This window comes from Ptychodera flava, chromosome 10 (assembly GCF_041260155.1).
Source record: "Ptychodera flava strain L36383 chromosome 10, AS_Pfla_20210202, whole genome shotgun sequence".
Lineage (NCBI taxonomy): Eukaryota > Metazoa > Hemichordata > Enteropneusta > Ptychoderidae > Ptychodera > Ptychodera flava.
Window position 1 is genome coordinate 31,712,832 of NC_091937.1, and position 12,373 is coordinate 31,725,204.

Consider the following 12,373-nt stretch of genomic DNA (forward strand, 5'->3'; position numbering starts at 1 on the left):
AAACGTCGTTTGGATTTTGTCGGTATGGCTTTGTCAAGTACAAGTGGCTATCTACATGCGACAAGACAAGTGCTATAAAACTTTCTGCGACTCTCAGTTGTGGAAAAGCAGGAGGACTGCCGGGGTGTTATTGACGCTCCTATCCATGTGCTCAAAACCTCTCTTGCTCCCATGCAGTACGGAGACGAAACTATTATCACTTCACGAGACATTCTTTGATGCAGTCTACGATGGATGAGAATGCATTTTTTCAGCAGATGCTTTCACTGATTCCTTACTGGATTAGATTTGTGAGATGTATTTAGTAACTGTATATAACAGAGACTCGCAGATGTACTCACTCTACTTTACACAAACCACTTTGACAAATACATAACGATTCCTCCTGAGCTTCCTCTACCCCTACCATCTACATGGGCTGATCCGTCTGACCTGACCTGACTCTTACTTCACCCCGTGTTGCTGCTTTTGCCATCGACCGCACACTAGCTAAAAACCTCAATTCAAGGTGAACTTCCGCGCACAATTCAGCACAATCGGTTCTTTCGAGAGTACCAAGGTCGGGGCAACCTTCGGCTAGTGAGGTCCCACAATCACAAGGTAAGTTTTTCGGTGTGTATCTTGGCCAGGATGGAGAGTAGGCCTATATAAATGTGAGACGGGACGTGCCGTTCCCCGTTACTTCATCAATTAGGAATACAGCGTACCGAGTACTAGTAGCAAGCAAAACCAACCCAAATACTCAGGCAAAACCTCGAGCTACAGTACTGCAGCTATGGGAAACAAACTCAATGATTGGCCGATTACCTACGTCAAGGGTCTATTAATAATCGTACAAACAGGTGAATTATAATCGACCTTCACTTTACTGTTTAGTCTCGTCAAGATTTAATCCCTTTTCCTTGAGAAAACAACTTCTCGATTCGCATTTGCAGTATCGTTCTAGCCACTGAATGGCCAGTTTCTTTTGTGTTGAGCATTTTATCAAGAAAATTTCGTAAGTATTGGCGTAACAAAGGATCCACAGTATAGATCAAAACAATCGAGTATATGACAGCCGCTTCATCCTAGGCGACATGTAGGCTACATAGTATTGTCGTCAAGCAATCGACTACAAACACACTTCCTATCGAATACTTGAGTCGGGATCTGCTAGGGTGAAAGCTATGAACAATACTGTGCGTGTCACTGTTTATAGCTCGGGGGCTCACTACCGTAGGTGTAGTATCTATGCTATGTGGGCCCATTCAAAGTGGCCCATTCTCGGCGTTCTAATTGTAATTCTCGGAAAGCCAAATGAGCCGCTTAAGCATCTACAAGGGCCTTATTCGTTGATGGCGCAGATGATCTAGGCCAGGCTGCCCTTTATGATACATGTTAACCGTTAACAGTGATGCGTCAGCAAAATGGCTCCATAAGTATATAAACTAGCGGCTGCCGTGAGTTATGAGGTTAGCAAGACTGAGACCTGTGTCATAGTACACACACAAGCACAAGGGTCCGGCCGCAATACAGGGTTATCTTAATATGTCGCTTTACGTACGTCACATTTTTCTGATTACATCTGGCCGGGCGATCGGGATTTATTTCTTTGTTAAATTACAAAATGTCATAATTGAGAAGTCAGAGGAGGTAATTGCGTGTCGTTCTTTGATAAGATATTTACACTTTTCAAGTTTATCGCTGCATAAGTCAGTTTCAGATAAATTATCTCCTGGTTTCAGAAATACACACAGCGTGCAGCGATAAGCATCCAAAAATATACTCCGAAGTTATTTTTAGCTTGAAGTTTGTGTCAACATCACAAAGACATGCTTTGTCTGTGATTTTTGATTCCGATGTTCTTCATTTTACATACTTTAAATTCAAAGTATTGTTTCTTAAGTGCATTTCGCAATCGCAATTGCAACACACCTCGTCTGAACTTTCTGCTGTGATTCGTTAATTCATGGGTCACGTGTTGTGCATCATTTTGACGTTCAAGTTGATAGTTACGTGCAAAGAACTAATTAGCTGTCAACAGTTTCCAAAACTGTGAACCGTTTCGGTTAAAAAAACTATTGGCTTGGGAAGTTTGACAGTCCCATCTACGCACGCGTCTCTTCCAGAAGGCGGAAATGTGGCAGTGTCGTCTGGCACTGAGACCGAGTTGAGAATTTTTCTCGAATTTTTGGTGGGAAAATTGGATAATGTGTGCTACAAAAGTGACCGTATTCGGGTAACAGTATATGTTATTCTCTGCTTCCCTAGGCCTAGGGCCTCGTGAAAGAGACTGTTTTTAGGAGACTGTCAAGTCCTTGGGCAAGAAACGTATGGTGTTACCCTCATGGCCAGAGTCAACATTTGTACACTATTCTTTCGTTTATAGGCCTATAGGTTTAGTGAAGTACTTTTCTCAAACAGCCAAGCGGTTTTTAATATTGTACATGTGAATCAAAACTTAATAGTTCTCTTCTCCCATAACCTTCTTACTATCTGTTCTCATGGCAGAATGGCCAGTGCTCAAGAAATTGATGCGATGGCATCGAACGAGTCCGGACAGGAAAATGCGGCGGCCAAGGAAGTGGAAGACACAACAGAGACCGGAAATGTCGAAGCAAAGGATTCTGGGGAATCAGGAGCAGCAGTGAATCAAGACGTTGAAGAGAAAGACATTGACGAGGTAACGAAGGGTCAAGATACCGCAGGAGAAGATACAGCCACGACCGTAAAAAGTGAAGAAATTGCAGCAAAAGATACTGCTGAGGAAGGGAAAGGTGCAGAAGAAGTTAGCCAAAACCAAGAAACTGCATCAGGCGGGAAGACACAAGATCAAACTTTTGGACGGAAATTGGACTTCATGGAAGTCGTAAGCATAAAATGCGAGGCAAATGTCACCCATGTAATGGTGGTTGAATCAAAGTATATAATTAATGAAGACCTTTTGCGACAAGCGGCAGAGATGTTGAGCAGACGACACCCACTGCTGAGGTCAAGGGTTACGACAGAAATTGAACCAAGGAAGAGAAAAGAAGTGTTCTTTTATAGGGAAATAGAAAAGGAAGAAAATTTGATAGACCTGCGCATCGTTGATGAAGTTGACTGGCACGAAACGCAGGTGAATGACGGGGAAACCCTCTATGATACCGAAAACGGACCACTTTGGCGGCTGTGGCTGTTGAAGAGTGTTGAAATTACACCGGAAGAGAGTGAAACTGGTCACCTATTCAAAACCAACATTGTTGTCGGTTATCACCATGCTATTATGGATGCCAATACTGGAATGAGGTTCATCGATCAGCTGCTTACCTATCTAGAAATGATAGTACAAGTTGCCTCCGCTGCAAAAATTGAGGTAGAAAGTCTACCATTTCTGTCCTCTTATTACGATCAACTGCCACCACAAGCTCTTCGTTTTCCCTGGTGGCAAAAACCAAAATTGGCAACTCTTGCCGTGAAAGAACTTTTCAAGTCAAGCAAGAATCTGTACATCAAACATCATCAAGCCGAAATCGATAAAAATCCAGACATTGCCAAGCGAGTTGAAATCTTGCCTCTCGTGATACCGAAATCTCTGACGTCAGAGATAATGAAGTGCAGCAAACAACATGGCGTCACCGTTCATGGAACCATCACGGCTGCATCGGCCGTCGCAATGATGCAACTCATATATGGTCCAGAGTTTCAATGCAAAAAGGAAATATCGACCATGTTCCAAATAAATATGAGGCGATACTTACCTTCAGATGAAGGCGGCGACCATCTTGGAGCATTCTTCGGTAACGCCGAGATGCCAATCAAAGTTTCAAGGGTATCTAAAGAGGAAGAGTTTTGGAAGCTTGCAAAGACTTGCTATCAAAATGTTCATCGTATGCTTGGTGGGGAAGTTATGGAAATCGCGAAGATTTATAAATACTTGTGTGATGATCTCGGACTAGACCTGGTTAAAATAGTCGTGAAGGATAAGGCCCCACATGGTCGCATGAAACAAGTATTGAGTATTTCCAATATGGGCAGATGCGACTTCGTCACTAGAGAAAACGGCCGCGCTTTCGAACTAACCGGAACTTACATGACTGCTGCCCCTCTGAGAGTCGGGCCAATATTTGTCAACAATTTCTTCACATTTCGCGGCAAGATGTACGTTAGCATAGTGTATTACTCGCACATTACGAGCAAGGATCGCGCTAAGGAGTACGCGGACTTCTTTGTAAGAGCTCTGGAAATAGGCTGTCAGTCAAATGACTAGTGACTGAGCTTAGGTTTTCCTTTCCTCTGCAGGAGACACACCCTTCCCTGCATGGTATATGTTGTCATACATTCAGATTCCAGTACAGTACTAGTATTTAACAAGAGGGTATCAACAGTCGTAGCCTCAAGTAAAACAAAAATAGGTCCATTTTTCTGTATATATCTATAAAACCTTTTGTTGCAGATTGCCCTGTAAACAGATTTGTCTTTGTTTGTATTTTAAAAGAACATTAGCTGTAACCTTTGACTAATTTTTCACTACTCTGTTTCAATGTATTAACTACAGAATTTTACTATAATTCGATCATCGTGACCAATGCCCAGTGTCCTGCTTGCGAACACGGCCTGTATATGTGAATTGACCATTGTTATTGTTGATTAATGTATTCTAGTCCGGACCTGAATACAAAATTTAAACAATAACAATGCAGATTATACTCATATAGGGTATATTTATGAGCTAAATATTAGGAATTTCTCCATGGTTCAGGGATTCAAACCAGAAACTGCAAATGATACACAGAACAAACAAACAAAATTAAAAAAATTACCAAAGTTACAACTAATGGATCTTTAAAATTATAACCAGCTACAGATGACTTCGGAACTCCTGATAGAGGACTTGTTAGCCTAGTTGATGGTAATATCTTCATAGATGTGATCTATATCAAATATAAACAATTGAGCCATAATAAAATGAAGGCACAGAACTTGTGTGTATTACTTACAGTACTTTCACTCAAACAATAGAAAGTAACAGAATTTGTTGCTGTCGTTTTTCCCACTTCGCTCACAATGTGGTCTTCTTCAGCTTTTCCTGCCTCATTTTGAAAATGAACATGTATACCTGACTACATTGAATTGAATTGAAAAAAGAAAATTCCTCACAAGAGCACGATACCAATCAAACATCACAAAAATAATAGCTGTTGAAACTGATGCAAACGACAAAAGGTGATCATCATGGTTGACAGATATATTAAGATAATTCTAATCACCTGAGACGTGTTGTTTTGCTGCATGTACTAGTATTTTCCATAAGGACCCAGGGGACTAACCATGTAGATTGGGCTCAGTGCATCTGTGTCCAAGCAGATATCTAAGACATGCCTTGGCCTATTTCTTTTAAACTTGGTACAAGAATAATACACTATGACAAACATATGCACGTCCATTGTTTTTGGTGTGGCATGAGTTAATTTGTGCTTATTTGCATTATTAGTGATTTTTGAAAAAGCTGTTTCTGAAATTTGCCAAATTTGATGAAACTTTGTACAGATGTTGGTCACACAGAGCTCTAAGAGCACACAATGACAAATGTCGGTATTGTGTCAATTAATTGTCAATGTGCACATTTAATGAATTTTCATAATTCTAGTAATAATCAAGAAAGACTGACTCAAATTTGATGAAACTTGGTACAGATATACCGGAGCTCTAATCTTTGCAAAGACATTTAGCGGGATCATGTCAATTAATAGCCAATTTGCATATCACTGTGCTGTAATAGAATACATGTTAGTTAATTACATTGTAGGGTATCATTTAAATCAATTGCTAATTTGCACACATAGGTGAATTTCTGGTTTGAGGGTGAATGTCAAGAAGCATACATCAAATTTTATAAAACTTATTACAAGTGATAATCAGTGTTATAATCGGATGCAAAAATGTTTAGCAACATCCTCTTGATTAATTTCTAATTGACTTATTTAATGACCTTTTGTAATTAGGGTGGCAGCCGAGATTGGCTTTATGTTTTCACTGTGACCATCGGTGGTATGGACCAACCCCAGTTTTCTGTAGTAAAGTCGGGCCTCTAAACAGGAAGAGATCCATATCCTGAATGACTGCACTAAATCCGATGAAACTTCCTGCAGATGTTTATCATTTAACAGTCAAGAAAGGCATTTAGCAGTATTAATAGCTGTTTATAGTAAGTCTCTTCTGTACTGAACGCAGGGGCATTTTTGGTTCATATCTACCCTTCTGATTTTTATGTCAAGAGCTACTACGTAGACATTCCTGGAGCAGTTTCTTGTAGATTAGTTGAATTTGACATTTCAGAGCCAGTGCATGACATACCTAATTCTTTTAGCTTGGTAAACGACATTAATCTATGCTATTCATGCTTATGTCTACTTGTTTACAATACAATCCAATATAGGCATCAGTCACAGACAGGTCTTTGGCATTTTTATTTCATGTGCGTCATATCCACTTCAATTTAGGTACTTCCACTGACAAATTCCCAATTACCAGCGGGGACTACGTCATTGTAAATGACTTGTTTAACATAATCTTACAATTGTTTTTACGCTTGCCGAGTTCAGTATGCAAATCATTTATAAGACTTTATATGACTATCTTCGTAGTCCACAACATAGTGCCGACATTGATTCATGCAAACATGCATAGATTTACATAATTTTGTGCTATCATTTGAAAGATATGAACGATTTTTTACCATGGCATCAAAACATTGGTTATGTGAGAGTCAGTAAACCTTGATCTTTCTTTTGACTGGTGGTTGACTATATCTTAACCATTTTGTAATTGTACAGTTATCATAAATGTTTTACCATATATTGGTAACCCGTGATTGCCCAAGTATAGTAAACTTATACACAGGTAAATACGTCGGCGTGTTGGCCTGATATGTTCAGCAATCACAGATTTACAGAGAAATTACTCATGAGGGCTGATAATTCATAGCTGTTTAATAAGCGTTCAGAATTGGTATCCAAACGTCAACACGAGGACAGGCTTTACCCGTTCGAATTTCCTAACATGGCACGAACAAATAATAGTATATGTTGGATGATATTCGAGTAAAGATTAATTGCGAGTGCCTAAGATTGCGGTAATGGAATTCGAAGATGTCTTTTTATGTCTACTCATGTACTGATCTGCGATACTGACTCGTTTATATATTCCCCCGAGGAAACACACTTTGGTGAGTATGTATGCGTGTATGTATGTATGTGTGTATGTGTATGTATGTATGTATGTATGTATGTATGTATGTATGTATGTATGTATGTATGTATGCATAAAAGCGGCTGGAGGCCCGCAATTATCAAAAAAGATAAGATAAACACTATTACCTGAAGAAACACGTGGCAAGAAAATACTGTTTCATTCCAATTTTATCCCTTCTGCTAAATTTGGACCCGAGTCGAACGTCATTCTAGTACAGGATAACTGTACTTCCCGTTAATACGTAGCCTACACAATTTTATAATAAAATGTGTCATAAATAGTCTTCAAACGTCGGACGTTTTGGATTTTGTCGGTATGGCTATGTCAAGCAAAAGCGGCTATCGACACGAGACAATACTAAAACTTTCTGTGACTCTCAATTGTGGACTTTTAGATAAAAGTAGGTGGGTGTTATTGCCCCTCCCATCCATGTGTTCAAAACCTGCCCTGCTCCACAGTCCGTGGATAGAGGGACTGTGCCTGCTCCCATGCATCAAGCAGACGAAACTATCATCACTTTAAAGGCAATTCTGTGATGCAGTCCGTTTTGAAGTATACGATGGGAAAGAACGCATTATTTCAGCTGATACTTGTACTGATTCATTACTGGATGAGATTTTTGAAGTTTATCAAGTAACTGTATGTAAAAGAGACTAGCAAACGTACACTGCTTTGCGCAAATCATTGGGACAAATACTGAACGGTCCCTCCTGAGCTACAGCCATCCCCATTATCAATATGGGCTGATCCGTCTGACCTGACCTGACACTTCACCCCGTGTCGCTGCTTCTGCGATCGACCACACACCACTACTCAAACCCTCAAGGTGAACGTCCGCGCACAATTCAGCACAATCCGTTCTTTCGAGAGTACCAAGGTCGGGGCAACCTTCGGCTAGTGAGGTCCTACAATCACAAGGTAGGTTTTTCGGTGTGTATCTTGGCCAGGATGGAGAGTATACAGAGGTGAGATGGGACGGGTTTTTCCCGTTACATCATAAATCGGGAATACAGCATACCGAGTAGCAAGCAGAAAGCCGCACCCGGGCGCTGACAAAGTCCAACTCCGTTCGCGATGATCTGTGGCCCCAGTGCAGGGTTCTAAACAGGAGCTGTAAACACGATAGATGTGACGTGATCGTGTCCGAACCACGGACGAAATCTCCTTGTTTTTTCGTTTCATTTGCTGATATTTTAGGGTAGCCGTGTGTTAGTGGAAAAACTAGCCGCAGTACTCAGCAGCTTGAGGTTTTGCCTGGGTATTTGGATTGGACGGCTAAACCAACCCGAATACCCAGGCAAAAGCTCGAGGTACAGTACTGCAGCTATGGAAAAACAAAATCAATGATTGGCCGATTACCTACATCAAAATTCTATTATTATAATAATCGTACAAACAGGTGAATAATAATCGTTCATCACTTTACTATTTAGTCTCGTCAAGATCACAATTTAATCTTTCTATGACGTGACAGAGATCCCTTTATCTTGAGAAAACAACAACTTCTCTATTCGCACTTCCAGTTATATCGTTCTAGCCACTGAATGGCCAGTTTCATTTGTGTTGAGAACATTGTCAAGGAAATTTCGTAAGTATTGGCGTAACAAAGGATCCACAGTATAGATCGAAACAATCGAGTATATGACAGTCGCTTCATCCTAGGCGTCATGTAGGCTACATAGCATCGTCGTCAAGCAATCGACTTCAAACACACTTCCTATCGAAATACCGGGATCGGGATCTGCTAGGGTGAAAGCTATGAACAATACTGTGCGTGTCACTGTTTATAGCTCGGGGGCTCACAAGCAGTATCTATGCTATGTGATCCCATTGAAAGTGGCCTATTCTCGGCGTTCCAATTGTAATTGTCGAAAAGCCAAAGGAGCCGCGTAAAACATCTACAAGGGCCTCATTCGTTAATGGCCCCGGTAATCTAGGCCTGGCTGCCCTTTTTGATACATGTTAACCGTTAACAGCGATGCGTCAGTAAAATGGCTCTGTAAGTACATAAACTAGCGGCTGCCGTGAGTTATGACGTCAGCAAGACTGAGAACTGTGTCATAGTACACACACAAGCACAAGGGTCCGGCCGTTAGACGCATAGGCCTACCTACTCGGTTGTACAATACAGGGTTTTATCTTATGTCGCTTTACGTACGTCACATTTTTCTGATTACATCTGGCCGGGCGTATCGGGATTTATTTATTTGTTAAATTACAAAATGTCATAATTGAGAAGTCAGAGGAGGTAATTGCATGTCATTCTTTGATAAGATATTTACACTTTTCAAGTTTATCGCTGCATAAGGCAGTTTCAGATAAATTATTTCCTGGTTTCAGAAACATACTCAGCTTTCAGCGATAAGCATCCCAAAATACTCCGAAGTTATTTTTAGCTTGAAGTTTGTGTCAACATCACAAAGACATGCTTTGTCTGTGATTTTTGATTCCGATGTTCTTCAAGAATTGTTTCTCAGGCGACATTTCGCAATCGCTATTGCAACACACCTCGTCTGAACTTTCTGCTGTGATTCGTTAATTCATGGGTCACGTGTTGTGCATCATTGTGACGTTGATACGTGCAAAGAACTAATTAGCTGTCAACAGTTTCCAAAACTGTGAACCGTTTCGGTAAAAAAACTACTGGCTGGTGAAGTTTGAAAGTCCAATCTACGCATGCGCCTCTTCTTGAACGCGTAGGAATTATGGGAGTGTCGAGTCGTCTGGCACTGAGACGAGCTCGAATTTTTGGTGAGAAAATTGGATGATGTGTGTTACAAAACTTACCGTATTCGGGTAACAGCATACGTTACTGTCTGTTTCCCCTTGTCCGACGGCCTCGTGAAAGAGACTGTTTTTCGGGCGTCTAAAGTACTTAGGCAAGAAACACATGATGTTACCCTCATGGCCAGAGTCAAAATTTGTACCGTGACTATTCTTCTTTTATTAGGTTTAGTGGAGTACTTTTGTCAAACAGTCAAGCGGTTTTTAATTTTGTACATGTAAATCAAAACTTAATAGTTCTCTGCTCCCAAACCTTCTTACTATCTGTTCTCATGGCAGAATGGCCAGTGCTCAAGAAATTGATGCGATGGCATCGAACGAGTCCGGACAGGAAAATACGGAGGCCAAGCAAGTGGAAGACACAGCAGAGACCGGAAATGTCGAAGCAAAGGATTCTGGGGAATCAGGAGCAGCGGTGAATCAAGACGTTGAAGAGAAAGACACTGACAAGGTAACGAAGGGTCAAGATGCCGGAGGAAAAGATACCGCCACGACCGTAAAAAGTGAAGAAATTGCAGCAAAAGATACTGCTGAGGAAGGGAAAGGCGCGGAAGAAGCTAGCCAAAGTCAAGAAACTGCATCAGGCGGGAAGATACAAGATCAAACTTTTGGACGGAAATTGGACTTCATGGAAGTCTTTAGCATAAAATGCGAGGGCTTATCAAACGTCGCCCACGTAATGGTGGTTGAGTCGAAGGATAAAATTAATGAAGACCTCTTGCGACAAGCGGCAGAGATGTTGAGCAGACGACACCCTCTGCTGAGGTCAAGGGTTGCGAGAGAGATAGAGCCGCGGAAGAGAAAAGAAGTGCTCTTTTACAGGGAAATAGAAAAGGAAGAAAATTTGATAGACATGAGGGTTATAGACGAAGTTGACTGGCACGAAACGCAGGTGAATGACGGGGAAACCCTCTACGATACGGAAAATGGACCACTTTGGCGGCTCTGGCTGTTGAAGAGTGTTGAAATCACGCCGGAAGAGAGTGAAACTGGTCACCTTTTCAGAACCAACATCGTTATCGGATATCACCATGCTATTATGGATGGCAATACTGGAATGAAGTTAATAGACCAGCTGCTCACCTATCTGGAAATGATAGTAGATGGTTCCGCTGCAAAACTCGAGGTAGAAAGTCTACCATTTCTGTCCTCTCCGTACGATCAACTGCCGCCACAGGCTCTTCGTTTTCCCTGGTGGCAAAAACCAAAATTGGCAACTCTTGCCGTGAAAGAGCTTTTCAAGTCGAGCAAGAATCTGTACATCAAACATCATCAAGCCGAAATCGATAAAACCCGGACGTTGGCAAGCGAACTGAACTCTTTCCTTTCGTGATACCGAAATCTCTGACGTCAGAGATAGTGAAGCGCTGCAAACAATATGGCATCACCGTTCATGGAGCCATCACCGCTGCATCGGCCATCGCAATGATGCAACTCATATTTGGTGCAGACTTTCAATGCAAAAAGGAATTATCGACCTTATTCCAAATAAATATGAGGCGATACTTACCTTCAGATGAAGGCGGCGACCATCTTGGAGCATTCTTCGGTAACGCCGAGATGCCGATCAAAGTTTCAAGGGTATCTAAAGAGGAAGAGTTTTGGAAGCTTGCAAAGACTTGCTATCAAAATGTTCATCGTATGCTTGGTGGGGAAGTTATGGAAATTACGAAGATTTATAAATACTTGACTGATGATCTCGGATTAGACCTGATTAAAACGCTCGTGAACGAGGATAAGGCTCCACATGGTCGCATGAGACCTGTATTCAGTGTTTCCAATATGGGCAGATGCGACTTCGTCACGAGAGAAAACGGCCGCGCTTTCGAACTTACCGGAACTTACATGGGTGTTGCAGCTCCGAGAGTCGGGCCGATATTTGTAAACAATTTCTTCACGTTTCGCGGCAAAATGTACGTTAGCATAGTGTATTACTCGCACATTACGAGCAAGGATCGCACGAAGGAGTACGCGGACTTCATGGTCAGAGCTCTGGAATTTGGCTGTCAGTCAAATGCGCATGACTAGTCACGGAGATTCATGTGAGATATTCCTATCCTCTCAAGGGGACGCTCCCTTCCCTATATAGCATACGTTGTCGTACGTTCTGACTCTAGTGCAGTGCTAGTATTTTGCAACAGGTTATAATCAGCGAAATCATAGCCTCTGTTCAAAGGTAGAACGCACCTCGGGGACAGACATTCGGACTCTCAAACTTTTACAATTCTCTTCTGATATACCACATGTTGGGGTTCATTTTAAAGCTCTTGGTGAAAGAAAACTTTTCACTGGCTTAGTTTTTTGAAATTTGAAAATTTTTATTTTTCTCGATAGAGTTAAGACAGGGATGGTGGCCATTTTGAATTTCTAATATCGG

At 41.4% G+C, this 12,373-nt stretch overlaps 2 protein-coding genes across 3 annotated transcripts in view; both read left to right on the top strand.

The window, feature by feature from the left end:
* LOC139142528 (uncharacterized) lies at positions 1-6,862 on the top strand. The gene is made up of 2 exons (XM_070712483.1): positions 1-600; positions 2,491-6,862. The coding sequence occupies exon 2, from the start codon at positions 2,492-2,494 to the stop codon at positions 4,226-4,228; it is 1,737 nt and encodes a 578-aa protein (XP_070568584.1). The 5' UTR covers positions 1-600; position 2,491; the 3' UTR covers positions 4,229-6,862.
* Positions 6,863-7,904: 1,042 nt separating this feature from the next.
* The window catches only part of LOC139142529 (uncharacterized), a 5,574-nt gene continuing 1,105 nt past the window's right edge, over positions 7,905-12,373 (top strand). The window contains exons 1-2 of one of the 2 annotated variants that reach the window (XM_070712485.1): positions 7,905-8,130; positions 10,276-12,373. The exon at positions 10,276-12,373 is cut by the window's right edge and continues 1,105 nt beyond it. In XM_070712485.1, the coding sequence (XP_070568586.1) occupies positions 10,277-11,329 (1,053 nt within the window). In that variant the 5' untranslated portion in view covers positions 7,905-8,130; position 10,276 and the 3' untranslated portion in view covers positions 11,330-12,373. Of the gene's footprint in view, positions 8,131-8,637; positions 8,801-10,275 lie in introns of those variants that run through there. The other variant, XM_070712484.1, reaches the window with a different exon arrangement.

What these genes read in the sequence shown, in the direction of transcription:
- LOC139142528 (XM_070712483.1), top strand. Translation starts at nt 2,492, where the DNA reads ATGGCCAGTGCTCAAGAAATTGATGCGATGGCATCGAACGAGTCCGGA.